Consider the following 24,920-nt stretch of genomic DNA (forward strand, 5'->3'; position numbering starts at 1 on the left):
AATTGCAATACAAGCCCATTTAGCTACTCCTATCGAAAAAAAAAATGTAGGAGGCTGTAAGTAAAAGCTTACGACCAGTTCAGACAAGTCAGAAACAAGAAACGGCAGTGATTCCTGAACTAGTTTTCAAGCTCCGACTAGAATTCAACATCAGCCACATTCATTTCTGGCACACATCCCATTTGTCATTGATCGCAGACTGTGAATGGTACATAGAGCACCAACAGCATAAATCCAGAAGCTTAATTAAAGTGCATTACACTTTTTGCTGTAATGATGCCAATATGCCTGACAGTGTTCTTATGGTCAAGTCAAGGAGATTAGAAGTTTGAGAACCACAGCATTATGTTTTCAAAACGTAGGTGCATGGATGCATATGCCACTCAATTGAAGGGTGAACCCAGTCACTGCTCCTGCGTTCTATTCTGGCACTCTGATTTGATATACAGTAATGAAATCTCATCAATATTAATTGATTTAAAATATAATAATTAGAACATAGTAGCAACTAATCCCTCACACAGCCACCAAAGAGCTTATTACAGTAGAATCTTAAGGATATGAATCTCTAGGGGCATATAAAAGAATTCTATCACCTGAAATTCATAGCCCCGAGAATGCTAAAAAAATAAGGAAATTACGCGCAGGAATGAAATGAAAGATTTCGTAAAAATTTTATTTCTAAATTAATTTATTTCTGCAATCCTAAGACTTTCCTTTATCACATGGCAAGCCATTAAGAAAAACTACACATCAGAATTTGAGAAAATTACCCCCTTTCAGTGAGTTGTTAAAATAGGGAAGTAAAACATGACTTCAGTTGGTGCTGTCATACTGCTGATCACATAGCTTTCCGTTGATGCAGCGCCACCATCTTGGTATCCCCGTAAACGCAAGATGCTGGAGCTTCAGATAGCCGCAGCACCGTGTTTCACCATGCAGAAATAAAAACAATAAAGGGGGGAACAGAAACGGAGAACAAGCTTTGTCATTCGTTACTGCAGTCACGTGGCATGCAGAGAGACTCCCATTGGCCAGTGCGAATTTGAAACACTAGTGCACTTGTTTCGCATACATTTTTGGCAGCAGCAAGCTGCACACTTTGCAAGTTTTAAGTCAGGCATTTCAAGATCTGCCTGGTTATCTTGAGTTTTCTTAGGTGTTGCATTATAGCTGCTGCCGGATGGTCATATAGGCATGATTTGCGCAAGGGAATCTGTTTACTTTGCATTCACAAAGCTACTTCGTATTGTGCAATCTGACAGGTGCAAAGGCAGAAAATTTTCTAATTGTCATCGGGCACGAGAGATGACGCAAGGTGTGGAATAGAGAGATAAGAGAACCCATAAGCGAATGCCACTGATCTTGCTCACGGGGTAAGACTGGGCCTTATGCAATTGCCAGCTTCTGATGCCTGCTTATATTTCTTTTTTCCAAGGGGTGGGGGGTACATGGAGGACAGAGTCAAGGAGAAATGACGTAGGTTGCCCTAGCAACAAGAACGCGACGAAGCATCGGCGCGGCTGCTTTACTAGCCTGACAACAGCCAATGTCTGGAGATACCAGCAGGCGACTGCCAGTGCCTCCCAGCCGGTTCTACCAGGAATCGCACGGTGGCTAGGTTGTCCATATCATGCACCACAGCATGAAATGTGGTTCTTCGCAACTTACGAAATATAGGATGTTGTAAATGGACTTGGGCCGGCTCTTTTGAAAAAGTCGCATCATCCTGTAATTTGGATCAGGTGTGTTACCATCGAGATTCTACTGTGCAGTAAAACACCACTGCAACAAAATTCCTACGACAATGAAGTATTTTAGATTCCTTATCAGGATCCCACAGACCTCAATTTATCCCGATTCGCTTCACAGCCAATAACTTTTTTAACTCTTCCAGTTCAACAAAAATTTCTCAAGGTACAAGTCAGTCAATCAAACACATCAATAATGGCTTAAATGCAGACACAATGAATCCACAATACAGTCTCAACAAAGTGTAATATATTGGCCGACTACTTAACTGTAGTGGATCATCGTATGCTTACCAATTAGTGCGGACCATGACCACCTTTTGTTGCAGCTAACTGCGCCACCTAGATTTGCGGTGTGGCTGACAACGTGCTCTACCACAATCAATTTTCCGCCTTTCCAAAAAGTTTAGAGGCGGCTCCACGAATGAATCTCGTATCAGTGGAAATGCACGGAGGTGCGGCAAAGAACACAGCCAACGACAAGCACACCAGTGTGACCTATTGCCACAACACTAATGTGATAAGCATGACAAGCCTGACAGTGCATGTGGCATAGTGCCGTTGGAAGCATACTGAATGTGATAAGCCAAACGTGCCCCCGTTCTGTGCAGCCTATTTGAGTGTGACCGGTCTGATTGCATGTACATCACTTGCAGTCAGTGGTTTCATATTGATTTAGTGTAAGGCATGTGTGATATTACAAACACGGTGGAAGCTGCTGTGGATCACATGCTCGCATCAAATCCACAGGCTATATCATGAGGGATAATCAGTATAATCAATCAGGATAATCAGATAACCAGCTCAGAGGTGACAGAATATCTAGATGTGCGCATGGCAGCAAAAGGCACATCTACTCGGATGAAGATGGGTGCCCTGTGCTGCTGCCGCACTGTCAGAGAAGTTGCAAGGCCTGTGCTACTGTGAGCGCTTATCAGTCGCAAGATGTCGAAAATTGCAGAATTTTGCGCAGACTAGACACAAGGGCTGCAGATTTCTGCTTTAAATAAAGGTGTATTGATGCAGTAAGCATTTGTTTGTTGTTTTCTTGAGACACTCGATAATTTGACATATGGTTTATTCGGACATTTTTTCTAGCCTCTTGAAACCTGAATTAATGAGGCCTTGTGGTACTGCCATTTTTTGAACAGTTATGCCACATTCCTGCCAGGTATGTACTGAAGAGATGGTACTGTTATATAAAACAACCGACGTCTCCGACTCTCTGTGTGTCTTAGTCTATACAGTCGAACCTCAGTATAATGAACACAAATTTAATGAACTAAATTTAAAATTTGGTCTGTCACCCTTTATTTCAATGGAGTGTTCTTCTGCTATAATGAAATCGAAAATGCAGGATCTGACACAGTATCATCTATAGAAAAACAAATATTTCTTCACATATACCTCAAAATATATATTCTGATATCAGAAATGTCAAACACAGTCCCTCACCGATATTTCAGATAGTACTTGATTTTTCGGACCAGCACTATTCATGTGGCACTGCCACCTACCTACTCTTGAAACTAATGTAAATGTATAATGGCAATAATACAAATTTTGAATGCCACACGGTGTGTCAGGCATGAATCGTACATGCAATGCCGCAAACATGGCAGCCATGAACAAAGTTGGCGCCATGTCAACTGGCACGAAATTGTAACTTAGGCTACCAACAAAGTGGCCGTGGCAACCTAAGCAGTATGAACGGTAAAGTGGCTCGAGATGAGCCATCATGAGAAGCTTGTTACAATATGTCTGCACTCGTAGAACTTATCAGCAATTGAGCATGAGGACAGATGCACAGCCTAGACTGATGGCTGTAGTAGTGGAATATGAATCCATGTGCAGTCCCCTCCAATATGTTTGCACTTGTAAGCTTTATCGGCGATCGAGAATAAGATTACAAGCACGGGTCATACAGACGTCTGTCGTAGCAGAGTACGGATTCACATGTGGTCCTCCCTGTTTCTAAAAAGTCTGTCGGCAGCATGCACATTCTGGCAAGCGGCTTGGTTAGGTTAGACTGGAGTCGGTAAGCCAAAGTGCCAATCCTGCATGATCACTGATCGCACGGTTACGTGTGCACGGCAATGCAGTGTGTGTACGTGATTTATTGTTGTTGCTGTGCTTTGCATCGGCCCAGCAAGATGTCAACAAGTAATTGAAATCAACGAGAGACCCTTTGCTGGCCCATCAGAGGCATGCCACTTTGTTTTTCACACAGACCTGATCACAATTATTTTTGCCAATATCTGCATGCATGCTAATCATAAATATTGGATACATGTAATGAAGATGTTTTCGTGTCCTATGTGACCTTGCTATAATGAGGTTCAACTGCATCTGTTCAACACTTATAATCAGCTTGAAGCTTGCAAAGTTTCAGAAAGAATTTCGCTGGCAGTACGAGCATCGTTGAATAATATTTCCATTCTGTGCATTTCTACAAGCAGTGCACTTAGCTGTTACTGAAGGCAATGACAATGGTTGCAGTTTCATGTGAAACCACAGAACTTTGCAGTAAGGTTCTGGAAGCTAAACACACACAAAAGAAAGACAATTCACTTTTCTATTTCTCTTGATGCCTGTATTCACTGGTTAAAAATGTATGTAAGGTTACTTGATTAAAACCGAGTACCTCAGTTTCAGGTTCTTCTTGCTGGGGATATGCGTTATACATAGAAGTACATTGAAGTGTATCCAAGTGGCTGAGCCAGCTGCTCACCTGACGATCAAACATGGCGTCTTTCTTCATCTTCTTGGCCAAGGATGACCCACTTCCAGCCACACAGTCGTGTGAGAAGGGGAAGCGCCCATCAAAGTGATTGAGCAGTTGGGTGCCAAAGTTTTCTTCAAACCACGAGACCTGCAATTTGAAGTGGAGAAAGCGGGTAGGGGAAGGGGAGAAAGAGTACCGACCATCACAAGTCGACCTGGTTTCTCGTTATTTGACACAACTTTCACTTTTGTTCAGGGCCAGGGTTTTCGTAATTTTTTCGCTTTAGGGAACCCCACCAGCCTTCCTAGAGTGCTGCTGAACTTTTACACTCTCCCTCGTTTCACAGATGTGCTTATACACAGAAATTAATTAACCTAATGGCTGCACACAGTATAGTATTATGCAGAAATGTGAACAAAAAAGTGTGCCAATTACAGGATCATTTCTTTTTTTTTTTTTAGAATGCTTTATTTTCAACAGACCTAATACAGAGACTGCTAGAGGGGCAGAGGCTAAAGGCTTAACCCTTTGACGGTCAATGACGTAAATACACAGCGCCGTGAGGAAGTCCGAAAATGGTCGATGCTGTATATTTACGGTGCCCTCTGTACGTTTAAAAAGCGTGCCAATTTTCTAACTTTTTCTTTTCTGTCATATGCTGCCACTATGTGGGGATACAAAAAATTTTTTTCGCATGCCTCCCTCTCTCGGTTCTCATTGCATGGTTTGTTTTAGCGCTAGTTTGCTCCCACGGGTCTATATACTACCGCTCACGCATTGGCGCACGCGTGCGGGCGGCCGTTTGGATTTTGTTTCACAGGCGGTTTCGGCTTTTTGCGCTTGCAAAAGTGATGGCTATCTCGTTACTAATTGCTCAAAGGGCGACCACTTGTTTCTTGCTCACAGGGATGCGCATAAGAAGGATGCCACTGTGCATGCGTTTCCATTTCTTTTCTTTCTTTTTTTTTAACACCCGCGAAAACTAATTCTCCTACTGGTTGGCGATAAGATGCAGATTAGTGGAAGTTTGTCACATGTGTTGCTTTTTTGATGGACACAGAACCAAAGATTTTTCTTGAGTGCACATACCTACGCAGTTCGATTACGCTATGGACGTACGTATTAGTGTAAGAGCAGGAACATTTAAGACATGCAAAATATTCTTGTGTGCGGATTTTCAAAGCCTTGAGCTATGTGCATAAAAATGCATCAAATTTTTATTTCTGATGTTTATTTCCTTTTTTATTGTTGTTATTCATGAATGAAGAGTGCATATATACCAAGACAAAATATTTTTCTCTCACTTTATGGTCACCCTAGAAAAATTACGGTAAATTTTTTTCGAAATAAGTCTTTAAGAAGAACTGGAATCTGCAATAAACAAAATCGACCCTGGAAGGTCACATATGGCGAAAAAAATAGACCCTTAAAGGGTTAATGAATAGAGTTCCTGCAGACATTATAGTATACCACTTTCATAAATTAGAAAATATTCTGTAGTATCTGACTAAATATTTTAATGTTGCTTTCTTAACTATATTCGTATTTGATTACATTTGGAAATTTAATTATTTGGAAACTCCCTACCTTCTCTACATGTCACATGTGTGATAAGGCCTTAGCTCAAGTACTCTCACGCACCTTGTGTGAGCTGCAGTTCTTTCTTCAGCATACTAGTATCACTATCGGCCCTGTGCACCCCATATGGCTGTGCCAGTGCTCCCGAATGTGACAGCGCCACCGCGGTCAGGTCGAGCATATTCCCTGTGTTCCCTTCCCAGCATGATGACCGATACTGTGCGTGATAGCTAGCTGTCGTCGTGGGGTAATGGCATTGCGAAATGTGCCCCGCCTTTTGTTTTGCGGCTGCAGAAGGATAAGCAGTTGAAAAGTACTTCAAACGAAGCAGTCTGGTCTGTGATGCTGACTTGTACACTGCTAATCACTGCGTGAGCGAAGGAATCAACAGTGCTGTCAGTTTATTAAAAAACTAAGGCAAGTGCTTGGCACAAATAAATAGCATAATGTCACAAGTTTCAGCTTGCCAGAAACACACAGAGACACGATGCATACATATTAAAAAGCATTTATCTCAAGAAACAATTCTAACCAAGAAATACAAACAACAAAGTAATCTCACACACCATAAACCTTACACAGACGAAAACTTCCCAAAACTACCTATATACATAAGAAACACACTAGACCTCAGTTATATATTGTTCCGCCATTCGACTAAACACATAACCAGAAATCGCTAAGAATCGAACATTCTGACTGGCACCAGTATTGGCAGATGTTGGCCTGTGTGGTTCTGGCATGGTGTAGGCGTCGACCTCCATTGCAAGTGATGCGGTTGTGGTCCTCTGCCGAGACCAGCATGACACAGGGCCAGTCGGGCATTGTACCGCTGAAGTGGCCAAGCAGTTGCCTCCATGGCACTGGGCAGTGGCCGGTTATTGCACCACGGGACTGGACTAAGGCTGTGGAGCACTGCCACCGCACCATAGCTGGCGCTCGGGAGTTGGAGCTGTTGCCAGCCAACTCTCCGATGGCCCCCTTCTCCGTGGTCGCCAAAGCTGCTGCTTCTTGTCTCCAGAGCACAGGTGTAGATGCGTCTGCCCTGCTCCTAGCCAACGTGAGCAAAGCCAGCTCATCTGCCTTTGCCTCCTTCTTCTTCATCTTCTGTTGCACTTCCCGTGCTTCAGGCATCATGTGTCCAAAAGATGCTCCCACTTTGTTTCAATGACCGTCGTCTTCACATATTCACCCCTCTTTTGCATGTTTTAACAGTAACTAATGCCACATAGGGCATGATCTGCGCTTAAACATGAGCACACTGTTTTCTTGCTATGCATTCTCGTTGTTATTGTAGCACCTGTTTTGTAATGCTTCCATAGTAGAAAGCTACGTTTTATGGCCAACATGGTGCGTTTGCTAGGCCTATTCTTAGCACGCATTACAGATGGCATTACAGATGTGCACGTGCCATAGTCTGCCAAGCTAGCACAGGCTTGATGCTAGCAGAAAGCAGACCGGCCCGGCCTGACGATGAACCAAGAATCCGAGTACGGCATGAATTCACAAATTTTCTCATTAGTAAGTGCTCTTTGCCATCGGCCAGCCGCCGTTGCTAGTAATAAGCCAGGCATCAATATCAGCTGCATAGTTTTGTCTTACTAACGATTCTAGCTTAAGAATTTTTTGTGTATACTGGCCAAGCTTAAGAGCAAGCTTACAGCGTCAAATCAGGATGTGCAATGAAGGTAGGTGCAGCAAACTGAGCTTTCCACTTTTTGCTCAGTGCACCTGCATGGATTGAGTGACTCGAATAGCGCTAAGTTACACGTTCTGTAATAATAATAAATGAAAACAAGGGACCTAATATGTAAAACAATGTCCTAATAATATCTTGGGGAGGAAGCATAACAAAGCATGCGAAGAATAGATGGATTTGTTTACCTTCGTGTGCCAGACGGCTGTAATCAGCGTCATACGATTTCCACGGAAATCGATAAAATTACACCTTTGCCAGCTTCCAGGCAGTGCTCTTACGGACACTGTGACATCTAAACACACAACAGTAGACAGGTATTGATCTTTTTCACCAAGTACGCAGGCTCACGTCGCTAGTGGCCATTCTCAACCCTGCATGGCGGCGAGCAGGGAACACCGATTTTTGCCGGCACTTCGCCACAGTAGCGCTGCATGTCCGATTTGAAACAGCAGCGTACGAGGCCTATATGCATGGCATTTCAAACAAATTTATTTTGGAAGCTGAGTGCTTTGTCCAGGTAGATCTCACTGTCCCTGTTTTGGTGTGTGCTGGTCCACTACAATGGAATATGTAGCAACATGGCTAAACCTACACTCTTTCATGTGGCTTTACCCCCGCCTGTGGTGTACCACCATTGGACCACAGCAGTTTGATATCAAGGGGATGGGATGAGTGATTTAGGTGTGAAGAAGAAAGAACTAACATTGGAAGGGCTCTCCTTGCGAAGCCATTCGATCAGCAGCAGCAGGACACGTAGGATGCAGTCGATGAGGATCAGTGAGTCGCGCTGCATGCTCTCCCCTGAAACAGAACCAAACACAGTATTAAGCATGAAGAGTGTACTACAGCTCCTTGTGGACATAGACTTTTGCTAACTACTATAGGAAGGTGGATTTATCCTACTCTAAATGGCAATGTCCAAAGATTGATCGTATTTGAGTACAGTAAAACCCCATTAACTAAATTAAATTCTGCTGTCTTTTGTGCTAAACTACAATCTCATTATGAGGCGCACTGTAGTGAGGGACTCCGGATTTTTTTGACCACCTGGAGTTTATTAATGTGCACTCAATGCATGGTACGTGAGCATTTTTGCATTTCACCCCCATCGAAACATGGCCACCGTGGTCGGCATCTGATCCCGCGACCTCGTGCTTATCAGCGCAATGCCCTGGCCACTAAGCAACCCCAGTAGGTGGTCCCTGTTAACTCAAAGTCGTAAAGAGTGGAAAAATTATAATTTACTTAAAAAAAAAACGAAATTGAACTGCGAAAGAGGGCAACTGCTATGCTTTTAGCAGCCACGCATGAGTGACGTGACCGTTTACACTGTGAAATCAGATATATCAGACCCGAATACATCAAATTATTGCCTATATTGAACAACTGTAGCAACGCCATAGAAATCCCATGCAAGAGTACAGTGCTCTAACATGCACGTATCAAGCTCCCATTCATCACCACATTCGGTATAACGAACACTGCGCCTCGCTGCACCCCTGCAAGTGCACTTCTCCTAATCACTTCTTGCCCAATCAGAAATTTTAATGCAGACGAATTTGAAAAGGCACTATTCTGGCATATGCTGTAAAACAAGACATTAATCTGACAGGCAGTGCATATCATAGAGGAAAAAGCATGGTGCTTGTTACAGACATCTCAATCGCACAAACTATGGCCGTTTGTTATCAGCAAGAGCAGATTGCCACTTTCAAGCATGCGAACAGCCTCCTGGCAGGATACATGTCCCACAAAAAAGCATAGATGACACTCGATCTTTTCATCGAGTAGCTCCAGACATAAAATGCCGAAGTGGACATAAGCTGCGCCACTGGGTTTGGCCTTGTAGACCAGGGGTTTCCATGAACCTTATTTTAGTACTCCGTGAGAAGCCGAAATAAATCCAACTCAAACCTCCTACTTGGACGAATTTTTACATTACTATTTGGACTGTGCAAAGCCACCTCAAGCAACATCTGCTTATTGTGGCTTGCACGGTGCCAGGTACGATATCTTGGCATGGTGCCAGAAACAGCGTCGCTGTAGACAACGATGCATTGTGCGCCAAGTGATGTGAAATCCCCCGAAAGTGGTCTATTGAGAATACTGCCCCCGGTTCACCAGTTCACAAAAGATGGCACACGCACCAGAGTCCGGGTCAGCTTCAACCCACATGTCCAGGAGCAGGGGGACAAGCTCAAGAGCAAATTCACGGGCGTTGTCCCTGCTGCTACTGTTGCCGGCACCACCAGTAGTGCTGGAAGCACCGCTACGGCCACTGGTACTGCTGGTTCCCACCGAGAGCAAGCCATCATAAAGGCGGAAGGTCGAGGCACGGGGTTGTGGCTCCAGGCCATTTCTGTACAGGGCAATACCTGCTGAAGGCTCAGCACCGACCCGCACGGTCTTGGCCGCGGCTGCGGCATCTGAGGTGGCAGGGCCGCTGTCTTCCGTTGTCGCGGGAAACCAGACACGCAGGGCAACCGCCAGGAAGCGTTCCATGGATGACAGGACTCGCACCCACACCGCACGACTGGTGTGCCGCTGACCCAGCTGCGGAAGGAAAATAGAACATTGGAGACAAATACTATGAACAAGAAGAAAATAAAAGATCCATTTCAACAGTCAAGCCCAATCAAATTATATTTATCTGCACTAACACAAATAAGCTTACAAGTGAGAGGTTCAGATGGTAGGTTCCCAAAGTCAGGAGACTGCAACAGGTCACTACTGAACTGGGAAAAAAGCAGCATGTTCCACATATCGTATGTTTCAATGGCTCTTCTAATAATATTTCACCATGGTCGTCACAGTATTGTCACGTGCTAGTGACCGTCAAGAACACAGTAGCAAAACTGAATAACAAAACTGAATAACAAAACTGACTTATATTGGGCTAACTTGTGCCCACAAAAGCAAGTTACGCTCAAAGCACAACAATAGCGGCGAACACAGTAGGCAATCATCGGAATCCGAACTGCGGGGCAAGCGCGTCAGCATTTATGCGAGTCACCCAAGGTTCCAGAATAATTGCTGGTGCCCACTTGTCTTCCAGAAAGTCCTACACAATTCATGTTGCGCATACAAACAATCAGATAACACAAGGTTCAGTGACAACAGACAGCAGAAAGAACCCTCAATAACATTCGAGAAAGTTCCAATACATGCAGGCACATCCGGCGCTGAGTGATAACATCTCTAGACTGTGCAACGTGGGTACCTTATAACGATAAACAAGTACACATGTCAGTATTAAAGTCTACTGTGGAACAAAGGCCTCTCCAAGGTAAGTCCAGTATCAGCAGAACCTGCATAACATTGGTGAATTTCTTTATATTCGGTGCTTGATCTAATCCTTTGCTTCATTTGACAGTATTTTCCTTTTCTTGGCACACACTCTGTGACGAACAGGCAAACTGTCTTCTATGCATTACCTGAACAGTTGAACTCCACTCTTTTTTTCTTAATCTCAATTAGAATATTGTGTTTGCTTCCTAACAATGCTGCCATCTACCCGCCATATAACATCATGGCTATCAGTTTTTTTTTGCTGTTGTTGTTGTATCACTCAGCACACAGTCCTTGGCTTCCTTCATTTTCCTTGTTAAAGAGTTTCTCTGTTATGTTCCAAGTTCTGGTCTAACAGGCTTATACTGGCAGCATACAGTAACTTCTATAATACAGTACTTTTCTCAAGAATATGAGTAACATGCCATTTATGACTTGCAAAAGCTTGCCAAATTGGTTCTAACTGCTTTTCATTCTGTTGATTCTGCTAAAAGCATTACTGAAAGGAACGTAACGCCTTTCCAAGAGGTCTAGTCCTTTCTCTTTCTTTTATCTTTCTCTTCCCATTCCTCTTGCCAACGAAAGCATGACACACAGATCAAGAGCTGGCATGGCACAACAAGAAAGATGTGCAATATGTTTGACCCCATATTAATAAACACAATGTGCCTACCACATTTTCTTGTTAGTGATGTGCTTGTGAATATACATATACAGTTAAACCTCGACATAACAAAGTCAGTGAAATTGGCAATTTGCTTTTTTATGTGAACATTCTTTTATATTGAAATTTGACCTTTTATACAAGTACAGTTGTTGATGCATTTTCCTTATAAGGAAGAAGCCACATAATATTCCAAATTATTGGGCAATCGAAAAATAAATAAATAAATAAACAAAAAATCATAATTAAAGACATTCATTTTGAATTCAACAGTTATCAACGAAGGATACAGTTTCATACCATGTTGACAATATCTTCACATTGGCAGTACGAAGTGAAGCCAGCCACTCTTTCGTGTCCACTCTGCCTCTGTGGCTGATGGTGTCAGCCACAGCGGGACGGCGCCATCATAAAAAGTGCGGGCAGTGAGGAGCGAATGCTTTGCCTGCCTCTCCCTTTGGCTCTCCAAAACTTACCTCCAGTACTAAATGCACAGGGAGGCAGTGCGCATGATGCCACGCTATCTCGGCACACCCACTCTTTGCACACACGGCAGGTCCCGTCCAAAGCAAAGTGCGCTGGCCGCTCATGCACTCGGCTGCGCAAACGGCAATGCCCAGCCACTTCGGCTTAGCTAGAGAACGAAGACGTGCGCCAACCTGTACCACCCCCGTCGGATGCACTTGATCACATTACCGCGAGCTTGTTCACCCCCTTTCCCCTTGCTCGTGCAAGTAGACAGTGCTCACCAAGCCACCATCCTTTTTGGCTCACCCTCACAAGCTTTCCTTCGTGCCCAAAGCATACAGTGCGTGGGGTGCAATAGGATCATATCGCACTTGCACTTCATACGGAACGTGACACTGCTCCGATTGGGCGGTCACTCTTGGTCGCGCCTTCGCAAGCAGCCGCTTGCAATTCGATCATTTGAGTACCTGTATCCATGGAAGTTTCCATTTATTGTCTCAGTATTCCTTCACAGCGGCAGTGAAATTTCGTTATACTGAAGTTATGTATAAACACACTTTGCCATACTGAGCTTCTAAATACATGGTGTTCTATGAACAAGAAGTAATAAAAGTTAAATACTTTGTTATATTGATAATGTCATTATATTGAAGTTTACTATATCGAGGTTTCACTGGACTAACTCTAATCATCTTTACCAACATACCCGGCAAGCTGTGCAATTAATTTCTCATCAAACAATGTAGAATATCCTAATGCAATGGAACTACCATATTTACTTGCATAATAGCTGCACTTGCATAATCGTCAAAATTCGATTTTTTTTCTTTCCTATGTAATATCGCACCCCGAACTTTGCACAGCGATATGTCATGCGCCAAGTCTAGCTAATGATGATCGCGCTTACCATCTGTCGAATGTTGTAGAATGCTACGCGAACGACTCTTCAGGAGATACCATGCGGCCTGCAAGCACCAAACATTCTTAAGCAGATGCCCCATTTTATTCCTTTCATCATTTTCCACACTTCCATGAAAAAAAAAGAAGCTACAACCAAACTTGCCTTGGCTTTATTATTTGTAGGCTTTATAATGGTTGTCGTCAACGACAACAAAAAAGGTGCCTTTCAATTCTTCTCGTCTGCACTCGTGGGCACGCAACAAATCGCAAGTGGCAACGATAGTAGCCATGTTTACGTTGATATGTTAGAAGTGTACCCTATTCATACGCCGACACTTGTAACACAGCTAAGATATTCGCCCACCCTTAGCGAAAACGTGCAATATTAGGATAGTAGTGAAGACAAATGCCGCAGTTTCCGCAGTATACCCACCATGTGTTTCTATGTCACTGGCAGCTAAGCACGCCCATCTCTCTTTCTGTCCCCTCAAAGTGGACATGGCTACGTCATTGCCACAGACTTGCCAATATTAACGATATTATTCATTACTGATATGGAAGAAACTGTTTCAATGCGCGTAATGTACTCGTGAAAACAAAAAAATCTCATTCGGCACGTTCAGCTTGCTCCACCAGCCGCCATTCTTGTTTTGGTATCCCGCACTCTAACAGCTGCAGCCGCCTGGTTGTTGACCTGTTGTCATCCCGCGGCAAATGCGGGATGAAACATTTTTTTCTTTTCGCGGGAAATTTAACCTGCGTAATGATTGCACCCCTGAATTTGCGGCAATCTTTTTGACAAAGCAGTGTGATCATTATGCGAGTAAATACAGTAAGTGAAGGTAGTGAATGATTGAAGCACACTACTATGTAGACACACATGTTGCAATGCCCTATTAATTTTCTTCAGGCAGAACACATTATGGTGACCTCCAGTGGTGCACTGTATTTACAAACTGCTGGACATACCTTGCCAAGACAAAGTGACAAAAAACCCTATCACTAGGCAATAGACTGTTACCTGTCTATTTTATTATGCATTAGTGCAGAGAAGCAGCAGATATATAAATACAGTTGTACCTCATAAAAATAAAGTAATATCCCACTAGAAGACATCTTTGTTATATCTAATACATGTTGTAAGCATACAGGATGAGATGACACAAAATTTATAAATTTGCACTCGGGTCTAGGAGAAAGAAACATGTGGGATGCTTTTGAAAAGGCAGCACACGCTTTCCTGTCAGTCTTGAAAGATCGTTGTTGTGCCAATATATGGCACATGAACAAAGCTAAATGAGAAGTGCATGCCTTGCATTGTTAATGCACGACTGCACGTAACTGAAGCATTGGCTTGCACATAACTGTACCCAACAGAACACATGACTGGCATGCTGACTTGCAGAGTGCCGACCAGTCAAGCAATGCTGCTCATCAAAACGTGCATGCGTGTATAAAATGTGCTGTTTCAAGTTGTTTTTGCCAAGTATTTAAAACTTTTGAACTGAGAATACATATTTCGAGCTGTAAGCGAACACATAACAGGGTGAATCAAAGTCTTTGCACCTATTTTTTTATCAGCCAAAGTTACGTAACTACAGGTAATTACAAATATTCACACTATTCTATGCACCTTACACAATTTTTCCACACTGCCCCATACAGGCACATACCCAATGGGGGGAGCGGGGGGGCCTGCGCCCCCCCGATGGGTGTTCATCCCTTGCTCTATAGAAAATGAATCACACTTAGTAGCTCATGCACCGTGGACATGTGAAGCATAACCACCATCTTCAACAACTGACAGCAGCGCCATGCCGCAGAGCTACCGGCAGATAAGGCCACACCGGTCCAAGAAAGGTCCACTGCTGGGAATGGATATTTACGCTGGGACTTCGCATTTACAGGTGCGATTTGGCTAGAAAAAGAAAAGAAAAATGGGTCAAAGACTTTCTGATTCGCCCTCATACACATTTGCTTTGGTGGGAGCGATATATATTCTTGGACACTGCTTTTTTACTTTTGATATAGCCAGCGATGGCAGCAACACTTAGTCTTTTGGAGCAGCTCTCAGACTAGAAAGGATTGCAGTTTGAAGCACAAACATATGCTTTTGGAACAGAAAAATGTATTACATTGGGCAAGAGAACAATGCTTTGGTATAAAAATTTATTGCTCTGGTGAAAAAAAAAAAAGCTCTGCATGGAATTAATGAGAAAAGAAAAATGCTGTATAAGTTCGTACTTCCTGAAAGATTGCTTTCAATATGTACTACACTAAGGTGCAAGTTTTGTTCTTCAATTTGATGTTCCATTCTTTAATATTATCACATAAGATGGTGAAGGTTAATGAAGATTTAAACCTAAGTCAAAGTTGATGCTGATATTAATAAAAAGCCTTGTCATCTGTCAATTTCGCATAGTGTTTTCACTAATGGAGCACTTTTGTTCACTCGAAAAATCTTACCTAAGGCTCTAAATTTTTGCGATTTCGTCTCCATAATGTCTGACGATTACTAGGAATGTACAGTTTTTGCTTTCGCAAAGCAGATTGCCTCTTTAGTTAAGAGTATAAAAATTCGAACAAATAAGACGGAAAAGTGTGCTCTTAACCATAAAAGGACTGCAGTCATTGGAAGGAACAAAACTGCCAAATGACAGTGCAGAAACACTTTCTCATCACTTTGACGGCCTGCTTCCATAAATGTGGCAAATTGGTTTTTGTATCATGAAATGTTTTCTTCATATACATATAAGAAAAACTGAAGTAATGAGCGTCATTTTTGCACACAGAGGAAAAGGGTCTAAACATTTCTGGATGACCCATGTCAAAATATGTTTTATCTACTGTACTCGTGTTCACAAGATGCATTAGCACAGCTGCCCAACTCTTCAATGATATGGTACAACAGGCGCATCCTCGTGCATTAATATTGTGCGAGTATAAGTGCATGCCAGACACAGGGTCCGGTCTGCTACAGCTGTTTCATTCATAGTGACTCGTCTGCTGCACCACGAGGTGCTGACATACCTTCTGGTCGGTGCTTGCGCAATAATATTAAAGACTTCGAAGGCTGCATTGCATGTGAACACTATGTATCACTACAAGTGAAATTACTAGTTAAGTGAGTTGGTAGCTGATAAGAAACATGACTAAGCAGCACATATCAAGATGGAACAACAGAAACACGGATACTATGCTTTTGTTAGTCTCTTTGCAAGCACATAAAGATGGAATAGCACGCTTGTAGTATCTGTGTTGTGTGGTTTGTGCGTCTAGGTTTACTTCCTTGAGACATTCTCAGTTTCCTTTTTTTCATGTTGGAATTTAGTCATAACAAAATGTGCAATATGTACCTGTCAAAACCACTATACCTGCCTGCGAAAGAAGTCCCATCAAGCAGGTGTACTCTCACAATCGTGCGACACCACAATTACATAAAATAATTATTTCTAAACTACTGCACACACCAGATGTAAAACATTAATAAAGTGCATGTAGATACACTCATGAATCCCGAAGGAATCACAACTATCTAGGACATTCAGTAGTGAGAAATCATGTGCTACAGAAGTGCACTACCCTGACAAATGCATGTCGATAAATGGGGGGGGGGGGAAACAAAAAATGAACACAGCGCACTTCAACCAACTAGCTGAATTATCAGTCCTACTTCAATGTGTACATCGTGGACTGATTTCTCGGACCAACTCTGATTATTCAGATTTCCCCACAGCCTTGTCACATTCGCCATGGACGGTGGCGGATCCAGAGAACGAGGGTGTTCCGGCCCCCTTTGCGACATACTCGCATACTTCAGGGCCGACAAAGTTAAACAGCATTTCCCTTGCGGTGCAGTTTGGCACAAGTGGCACAGCCCTTCTATCACTGTGTAGCAGTAGAATAATTGCTGCATTGCAATCTAAATGTAAGATTTAGACCATTATGTCCTGTAATTTGCTGTATATGTGTTGGTTATATTAAGGTCTGACTGAATATCATTCACAATGAACATGCAGGTCGCGCCACCATGTACACCGTGGACGCTCATGCCAAGCGCGCACACCTGAGAAGAAAGGACCCGGCGGCGTGTGCCAACTTTTGACGATTCGGCAGAGGTGGAGATCATGTTGAGAAAGTTGCACAGTGTGCCATATGGAGCGCGCACTGCCAGGGATGGCACAGACTCCAGCAACAAGCCGAGCAGGTCGAGGGCATCGTGGCGGACTGCAGGTGACAGGTGGTTCACTGCACAGCCCAGTTGAGACAACAGCAGTGGTCCGAAAGGCGAAAGGCAATCACTTGACACTGAGCCCAGCACCAAGCGCAGGACCTAGGAAGACGGGTGTAAAAAAATTATGTGCCTTTGTGCAAACAAGGGAGAAACAAGTTTATTGAGAGAAAGGCAGAGAGGACAACCCGAGCCATGCCTTGCTACGGCATGCTACTCTGTACTGGGAAAGGGAGACAGTGAAGAAAAGGAAACAAGATAATGAGAACGAGGTGTGCGTGTACAAGCCCACCACATAGCAGTATATCCAAGGCCATGTGTCTAGTTCCATAGCTTGTAAAAAAGCTAGAGCTGCTGTTAGAATCGCTGATGAGCTGTGTGAATAAAGCCTAGAACCAAACATAAAGTCATCTTATAAATGTCTGCGAATGACATGTTCAATCGATGACACCAGCTGCTGCTGTTCTCAAGACGTGTACAACCATTTCTGAGAACTGATAAAGTTAACAATTTGGACTAATGTCACTGCAACCTCTAATGTCACTGCAACCTATGAAGTGCATATAGTGCACGGTGAATGCAACACCAAGCGAATCCAGTGTACCAAACTTGTTTGGTTGTGTTCAAGTTTCTGAGGCATACAGAACTTCACATTATGGGGCATGTCAAAACCTTTGACATCACACAATGGTGGTGTGGTAAAATCGTAATGCAGTGGCACAACCAATCTTATATCTTATGTTTTTTCTTACTTACCAAGCCTCTCTTCTCACCAAGAAAGACCTGCACGATGCTCCACAAGTGCATTCCACCAATCTAGAAGAATACTTTACCATTTGACAGTGATTAATGGGATTTCGCATCCCAGAGCAAAATGGCGACTATAAAAGACAACGTAACTTGGGGCCCCAGGTCGATCCTGACCACATGAGGTTCTTTAACATGCACCCCAAGGTCAGTACATGAACCCTTTGCCCACTTTCAAAATGTAGCAGCAACATCTATGAACTGAGCCTGTGACCATGTGCTCACTAGCAGAATGTCATATCCACTGAATTACCTTGGTAGGTACAGTCACGAGCAAAAATTTGGAGACCATGGCATCAACCAAAAATTTTTATATGTATTCAAGCACAGCTCCGCAGCCTGGAATTGGCTTAATACATTGTATTGGTCAAAACACGCCAACGTAGGAGTGCGCTCTTTATTTCAGCCCGGTCTGGACGGACGGACGGATAGAGAGACAAGCAGACAAAGAACTTTATTGAGGTCCTGAGAAGCACCGCACTTAGAACAGCACCGAGGGCCACTCCCACGTGGGGATGAGGAGGCCTAGCTTCACCGCATCATGGGCTCTCTGGACAGCCCGGAGTTGTGGGAGAAGCTCGGAAATCTTAATGGCAGAACTCCACTCCTCTTAATTGACTTGATTGGGCCCTCATAACGGGAGGCACCACCAGAGCATGTTTTCTAAGTTGCTAACCGACCCGCAGTCCAGGCAGGCAGTCTCAAAGGCACTCGGGGCAATAATGCTGAGGAAAGCTAAACTGGGATATGACCTAGTCTGCAATATTTCGAGTGCGATTGCCTGAGACCTGGAGAGTTTACCGTGCGGAGGCAGAAAAGCTTGCCTGCCCATTTAATATCGGTGACTTCATTAAAGGTGAATACAATGTCTTTAACTTCTTCGTACTCATCTTGCAGACCTGCGTCCTACCCGTCCCCTCTGATTCTCAGTGCACGCCCGAGAGTGAGCGGTATCATTGAGGTTGGTGAGGGAGTCTAGCTGAAAACCGAGATGGTGCCGGGAACCAAGTAATGGCGTGCTGGGATATAGTATTATTACCGAGAATTTTAGAGGCTTCAATGGAAATGGAGCCAGAAGCAAAGGCCCTAGCTACCGATCTAGAGTCTGTTTAGATTTGCAGTCTACTATAGTCCAGGAAGGCAAGAGCTATGGCCGCCTGCTCTGCCTTCGTGGGAGTAGAATCTTTGAAAGATGTGGAACTGAAGATCAAACCCTTGTGATCAATGACAACGGCAAAGAACCTGGTCGAGCGGCCATACTGGGCGGCATCTACAAAGCAAGCTGAGCATGGTTCGTCCCTAGTGTGTCTGAGAAGTTTGGAAAAAAAATTACAGCGCCTTTGGTCCTCAAACTTTTGCTCGCAGCTGTAAATTTCTATAAAAGTTATGTTTAAGTTTCCTTCTGCTCAAAGTCGAAGCAAGCTATATTTGATACTGCAGAAATGCAGTCAAGAGACTAAACAGTTCTTTCAATATTTCCCTTCCACGTCCCTTCTAAAATGTGCTACCAGAGCACCAGATAAATCAGTATGACAGTAAGCAGAGGTTTGACAAGACAGAATAGATGTCAGAAATGACAAGTAGACTTACCCAATAGGATATTAAGTGTTACCAAAGTGAAGGAAACTCTGCATAGCAATTGGCCATTCACTTTAAGAAAGAGCTAGACTGCACCCTTTTCTTTTTAAGCTCACTAAAGAGGGTAGTTCCAAATCGGCGACAAGGCTTCCTTACCTTGAGAGCTGACTGCCGCACTGTGCCTTCTTTGTCGGTGCAGAGTGTGCCCAAGATCTCAAGCAGGGGCTTGAGGTGCGGGCTGAATGAACCAGCATGACTGCGCCCAAGTTCTCGCAATCCTGTTAAAGCGTCCAGGCGACTGGTTACATTGTAGAGGTGCAGCCGCCGAATCAGGTCCTGCAGATGAAAAAAATGCACACGGACACACATTTCCAAGCTAAAAAGTAAAAAAAGACAATAGATTAGAAAATAGTCATCACCAACATCGTCAGCCTGGTTACGCCCACTGCAGGGCGAAGGCCTCTCCTATACTTCTCCACAGGCACGTACCCAGGGTTTTTTTTCGGGGGGGGGGGGGGGGGGGGGGGGCACCACCACCACCACCACCACCATCATTATCATCATCATCCTGTTTTATGTCCACTGCAGGACGAAGGCCGCTCCCTGCGATCTCCGTTTACCCCTGTCCTGCGCAAACCGATTCCAACTAGCGCCCGCGAATTTCCTAATTTCATCGCTCCACTTAGTGTTTTGTCGTCCTCGATTGCGTTTTCCTTCTCTTGGTACCCATTCTGTAACCCTAATGGTGCAACGGTTATCTAACCGGCGCATTACATGACCTGCCCAGCTACATTTTTTGCTCTTGATGTCAATTAGAATATCGTCTACACCCGTTCGATCTCTGATCCAGACCGCTCTCTTTCTCTCTCTTAACGTTATGCCTAGCAATCTTCGTTCGATCGCTCGTTGCGCGGTTCTTAACTCATTCTCAAGTCTCTGCCCCATATGCCAGCACTGGCAAAATGCACTGATTGCACACCTTACTTTTCAATAATAATGGTAAGCTTCCAGTCAGGAGCTGGCAATGTCTGCCGTATGCTATCCAACCTATTTGTATTCTTCTGTGAATTTCCTTCTCATGATCAGGGTTCCCTGTGATTAATTGACCTAGGTAAACGTACTCCTTCACAGTCTCTAGTGGCCGACTGGCGATCCTCATCTCTTGTTCCTTTGCCCGGCTATTTATCATTATCGTCATCTTCTGCATATTAATATTCAACCCCACTCTTGCACTCTCTCTGTTAAGGTCTCCAATCATTTGTTGTAACTCGTCTGCATTGCTGTTGATTAGAACAATGTCATCGGCAAACCGAAGGTTGCTGAGATATTTGTCGTCGATCTTTAGTCCTGAGCCTTCCCAGTTTAATAGCTTTAATTCTTCTAAGCACGCAGTGAATAGCTTTGGAGAAATTGGGTTTCCCTGTCTGGCCCATTTCCCTATAGGTATCTCCCTGCTTTTCTTGTGTAGAATTAAGGTAGCTGTAGAACCTCTGTATATATTCTTACGCGAAGGACGAGCCAGTAAGACGAGAAACTATTTACAGATTATATTTACAACAACGGTTGCAGCGCTGACCGGTCAGATTCACAGTGCGAGCCCAGTTCGTTCTTCCTCCTCTTTTCTGGAGTGATGGCGCCCACGCACCTCGTTCAAACAAACAAATACCACACACATGTAGCAATACTTTTCAAGCTTTTTACGTAAGCGTTCTGTAGTCTTTGATTACGTAGTGCCTCTAGACTGCTGGTATCTCTACTAAATCAAATGCATTTTCGTAATCTATATAAACCACACAGAGAGGCTTATTGTACTCTGCAGATTTCGCAATAACCTGATTGATGACATGGATGTGATCCATTGTAAGGTATCTCTTCTTGAAGCCAGCCTGTTCCCTTGGTTGACAAAATCCAGTGTTGCCCTTATTCTATTGGATATTATTTTGGTAAATATCATATAATACTGGGAGCAAGCTAATGGTCCCATAATTTTTTCAATTCTTTAACGTCTCCTTTCTTGTGGATTAATATATTGTCTGCATTCTTCCAGTTTTCTGGGACCCTTGCAGTATATATACACTTCGTATAAAGAGCCGCCAGTTTTCCAAGCATTATGTCTCCTCCATCTTTGATTAAATGGACTGCTATCCCACCTTCTCCTCCCGCTCTTCATCGTTTCATGTCTTGCAGGGCCCTTCTGACCTCATCGCTAGTTATAGGAGAGTTTCTGTATCCTGTTCATTACTGTTTCTAAGTGAGGTATCGCGACTCCTCTGGGTACTGTATACAGGTCAGCTTAGAATTTTTCCGCTGCTTTTACTGTATTTTCGAGATTGCTTATGATATTATCCCTCTTATCTTTTAGTGCATACATCATGGTTTGTCCTACGCCAGGTTTCTTTTTTACTGATTTCAGGCTGCGTTCATTTTTTTACGGCTTCTTCAGTCTTTCTCATGTTATAGTTTCGAATATTAGTTACTTTCGCCTTGTGGATCAGTTTTGACAGTTCCGCGAATTGCGTAACGCTGTATGGCCGCCAGTTCCATACAACCACGTAGAGCGCAGGACTCTGCGATTCTAGACGTACTGCGCTCACAGAGAAAGGTTAGAAAAACACCCACATAAGCACAGCAGAGAAGTGGCTACGTGAGGCGGTTCGACCGATAACTGTAGAAGCATTCAAAGCAAGTAATTATTCTCCACTTCCGGCGGCGTTTTCTCTACTTCCTTTTTAAATAAAAAGATGTTGATCCATAAATATTCACATAAACAACGGTTAACATTTTTATTATTCGCTTTTGCTTGCAGTTTGGTGGTTGCGTTGGCTCAGTAGATCGCTTAATTTCTCAACTCCTTGCGATTTTTGTTTCCAGTTTCCAATTTTGCAGGAAAAGTGCTATACAATTAAGGAAAAACAGACGAGGTAACGGGCGACAGTCATCTTGCTTATGGGTTTAAGGGTTATTGCAGGGTTTCATGATGGACGCTCTTTCACATTTTATTTCCCACCTTATCTAACCCATATCACGTGTATATGGTTCCGGGCATCTGCCAGCGTCGCGGCGAGCCGTAACTCAAGGAAATAATGAAGCAAAGGGAAAAGTTAAACGCAATTGGCGTTTTCTCCGGCCGTAACTTGTTCCATGAGAGTACAGACGAGCTGAGTAACAGCCGCATCCCTCTCCTGGTCCCAGGATCAACCTAAACAAAGAAGGTTGAACTAACAAAAGCAATAGCTATGCGCGTGACGGTTGAATAGATGGTGACAACTGAACGCATCTCGAGTTAATCGCGCGGGTGCGGAATCTATGAGAAAACCGTCCTTCACATTACAAGAGGTGCCGATAACTACCGCCATCTAAAAGGAGTGAAAAAGGCAGCATAAGGCTGACCGATGAACAGCTGCCAAGTCTCAACATTAATCTGGCGGCGCTTTCAGAATGTGTGAGGAGTGGTGGCGTGGGTGGGGAGGGGGGGGGGCCGGGCCCCCCTGGGCCCCCCCCTGGGTACGTGCCTGCTTCTCCAACAACCCCGGTCATGTACTAATTGTGGCCATGCCGTCACTGCGAACTTCTTAATCTCATCCGCCCACCTAACTTTCTGCCGCCCCCTGCTATGCTTCCCTTCCCTTGGAATCCAGTCCGTAACCCTTAATGACCATCGGCTATCTTCCCTCCTCAATACATGTCCTGCCCATGCCCATTTCTTTTCCTTGATTTCAACTAAGATGTCCTTAACTCGTGTTTGTTCCCTCACTCAATCTGCTCCTTTCTCATCCCTTAATGTTATACCCATCATTCTTCTTTCCATAGCTCGTTGCGTCGTCCTCAATTTAAGTAGAACCCTTTCCAAAATAGTAGGCAGTTTTAAGTCTGCACTCATCCCAGCCATGTTTGTTTTGCACATCCCCTAGTCCCTTTGCACCAGTCCCAAGAGCACATCTGCCAAAGGATTATGAAGTTCCCATAGTGTCTAACGTCTCATTTTCACAGAAAATAGCCTGCACCTGGAAACTCCTTCTACAGCGTCACAGCCTCCACAATGTCTTCACATTTTACTACGGCAAGATGGGAAGGCAACTAGCATTGCAATCTTTAAGTCATAGTCGGTGTTTGCAACTTGCATCAGCCAGGTGCAGCTGCAACTGTTTCATTCTCCTACCACTGAGGCTAACATCTGGCACATTGGAGAGAAATGAGAGTTAACTTTAGTCATACATGGTTTGATGAAGAAACACCAGAATGTACAGTAAATCTTTCTACCTGGCAAAATGCGGCACACATACTACTTGCTTATGCATGTGTTGCAGTGGATTAACATAATAATTGAACAAAAGGCGGCAGGCCCATTGACCCTTCCTCCTAGACCAGTTGACGATTGGGTTGGAATGCGTAAGTGTGACCCTAGCCAATCACATGTATGTGATATTTTGCAGAACAGGAACAATCTAGCTTGAAACACGCAATGCAAGTGGCGTCACGAATACACAGTGTCTTATCAAGAATGCTTCCTCCAGTTGATAGGCACCATGCACTAGTGCTGCTGTCAGTGCGGAAAGATCCAATGCAAGGTGCCCATAAGGCACTTCCTTGCAAGCACTCAATAGACATGTCCTTATGATCATCAGTGGCTGAATGGCTACATGCCAATTGAACCACAAAACCCAGTCTGCAACAAGAGAAAAGCAACACTGATTCTCTAAAGGCATGTTCCTATGGTTACATACCTTCATGCATCAGCATACTGCCAGTTAAGCTACTCTCAGTTCACAGCACTCGCAGCATTTGAACATGCCATTATGGTATTTCACTTTGCGAACGGGCAGCATGACTACAAAATTTACTGTAGACTTTCCTTCATACAAAGTGTTGTAGGTATTGGTAACTTTTACATGTCTGTGGGGTGCACATATGTGTTGATTGATTTTTGTATTTGTTATGAATTATTAACACCTGATAACATTTTTTGTGTTAAGCAAGCACTAAGCATCAGCACTTGAATGTTTTGATACTAAATTAATTATGAGTTTTCACGAATAATGCGCATATGAGCTGTTTGTTGCTTTTCTTTTTATGTATGGAACATGCATGATGTCAGGAACCTAGTCAGGTGCGGTGAGCGCTTTTTGTTAAAGTTGAAAAAACAAGCAAACAAACAAACTCGGACCACAATGCCGCATAGTCCGCAAGGAAATGCGGCGGATGGTGCTGTGGCGGTAGCTTCCAATTAGATT

The 24,920-nt window shown here is 43.8% G+C and overlaps 1 protein-coding gene across 2 annotated transcripts in view; it reads right to left on the reverse strand.

Moving 5' to 3' along the window:
• Positions 1 to 24,920, reverse strand: part of LOC139057422 (testis-expressed protein 10 homolog) — a 66,349-nt gene that overhangs the window by 40,517 nt on the left and 912 nt on the right. For both annotated transcript variants that reach the window (XM_070535646.1, XM_070535647.1), the window contains exons 2-6: positions 19,846 to 20,025; positions 17,140 to 17,406; positions 9,901 to 10,306; positions 8,457 to 8,554; positions 4,483 to 4,623 (exon numbers count right to left, since the gene is read on the reverse strand). In XM_070535646.1, the coding sequence (XP_070391747.1) occupies positions 4,483 to 4,623; positions 8,457 to 8,554; positions 9,901 to 10,306; positions 17,140 to 17,406; positions 19,846 to 20,025 (1,092 nt within the window). The remainder of the gene's footprint in view (positions 1 to 4,482; positions 4,624 to 8,456; positions 8,555 to 9,900; positions 10,307 to 17,139; positions 17,407 to 19,845; positions 20,026 to 24,920) is intronic.

Source organism: Dermacentor albipictus, chromosome 3 (genome assembly GCF_038994185.2).
Source record: "Dermacentor albipictus isolate Rhodes 1998 colony chromosome 3, USDA_Dalb.pri_finalv2, whole genome shotgun sequence".
In the NCBI taxonomy this organism is placed as follows: Eukaryota; Metazoa; Arthropoda; class Arachnida; order Ixodida; family Ixodidae; genus Dermacentor; species Dermacentor albipictus.